This window comes from Penaeus japonicus, unplaced genomic scaffold (genome assembly GCF_977035675.1).
Source record: "Penaeus japonicus unplaced genomic scaffold, GWHDUDI00000001_assembly GWHDUDI00000018, whole genome shotgun sequence".
In the NCBI taxonomy this organism is placed as follows: domain Eukaryota; kingdom Metazoa; phylum Arthropoda; class Malacostraca; order Decapoda; family Penaeidae; genus Penaeus; species Penaeus japonicus.
The window spans coordinates 14,944,137-14,945,756 of NW_028234420.1; the positions used below are offsets into that span (position 1 = coordinate 14,944,137).

The 1,620-nt window shown below is 46.0% G+C and overlaps 1 protein-coding gene across 1 annotated transcript in view; it reads left to right on the plus strand.

Annotated features, from left to right (window-relative positions):
• The window catches only part of LOC147469890 (uncharacterized), a 2,011-nt gene extending 820 nt beyond the window's left edge, over positions 1 to 1,191 (plus strand). Inside the window, exons 1-2 of the mRNA XM_086546344.1 lie at positions 1 to 662; positions 959 to 1,191. The exon at positions 1 to 662 is cut by the window's left edge and continues 820 nt beyond it. Coding sequence (XP_086402470.1) covers positions 1 to 662; positions 959 to 990 — 694 coding nt within the window. The 3' untranslated portion in view covers positions 991 to 1,191. The remainder of the gene's footprint in view (positions 663 to 958) is intronic.
• The last annotated feature ends 429 nt before the right edge of the window (positions 1,192 to 1,620 follow it).

Here is a 1,620-nt window from a genome sequence, read left to right on the forward strand (position 1 = left end):
GGAACAACAGTGTATCCCTTTTGGTTGTTTTCCCGATAATGGACTCCTGTCAGAGCAGTGCCAAAGCGGCGCCACATCTGCCTCGCACCAATACGCGACCTTCTATGACCCATCTTTCGATCCCGCTCCTGCGCCTCTGCAAGATCATTCCTTCCAACCGTCTAATTTCCCCCAAGAAGCCGGGTTCCACCAAACACTCAACTTCCCACAAGCCCCCTGTTTCTCCCAAGGACCACGCATTTCCCCACCGATCGAGTTCCCTCAAGTTCCCGGGTTCTCGCAGGCTACTGACTTCTCCCAAGCGCCGAGTTTTTCTCAAACAGCTGGCGAAGATCTGTCGGGTTGCCAGAGGTCCCCCCAGAGGTCCCCCCAGAGGTCCCCCCAGAGGTCCCCCTCCTCTCGCAAGGGCAAGGCGACCAAGTGGCACGAGCTCCCCCCGCAAGAGGACGTCGCCGACGAGGAGAAGAGGCTCCGCGCCGTCAAGGGGAAGCAGTACAGGGAGACGCGCAAGTTCATGGAAAGGAGGGTGAAGCAAGACCTAGATAAGGTCGCGGAAGAGATCCTGCAGCTCCGCTCGGAAGTGGACAGGAGGAGAACTACGTGCGTGGACCTGGAGAGGCGGCTGGACGAAGCGACCCTACATTACGACGAGAGGGATTACAGTAAGTCCGGCAAGATATGATCGTTGTATGTAACGCTGTGTAGGGATGTATTTGATCTACTTGTCAGTTTAAAGTTGATATAGATTTTTTTTTCTCATACAGTCTATGTTTTTCTCATACAGTCTATGTTTTTCTCATACAGTCTATGTTTTTCTCATACAGTCTATGTTTTCTCATACAGTCTATGTTTTTCTCATACAGTCTATGTTTTTCTCATACAGTCTATGTTTTCTCATACAGTCTATGTTTTTCTCATACAGTCTATGTTTTTCTCATACAGTCTATGTTTTTTTCAGGTTATCTTATCGAAGACAAACTGTACTCCTGAAGACAACTCAAGTTACGAAAGGTATATGTCTGTCGCAACACACATACACGTACAGGTCAGCAAATAGACCCTCGGGTCACTGTGACTCAGCGAGTAGACTGAGCCGAACCACCCGGACAACACGCAGAAGTTTTTACAGTATTCCAACCAAAACGCTTTGTTAACTTACCATTTTTGAAACCTTTGTTCGGTTCTGGTTCAGTAAATAACGTGTGTGTGTGTGATTGTGTATGTGTGTGTGTGTGATTGTGTGAGTGATTATGTGTGTGTGTGATTGTGTGATTGTGTGTGTGTGTGTGTGTGTGTGTGATTGTGTGATTGTGTATGTGTGTGTGTGTGTGATTGTGTGTGTGTGTGTGTGTGTGTGTGTATGTGATTGTGTGTGTGTGATTGTGTGATTGTGAGATTGTGTGTGTGTGTGTGTGGATAATTCAAGAAGGGATAATATCAAATACCGAGGTACTTTAACGTTTTGAACTACTCAATGTTCAAATTCGTGCACTCACGCCAAATATTATGCCAGCTGGTGATTAGAAGGATATTAACCCTTCCATTTAAGCACAGACTGATAGATGGTTCATATTTAGTCTATTGAAATTTTTGTATGTTGTGAATGAGAATAGGATGTTT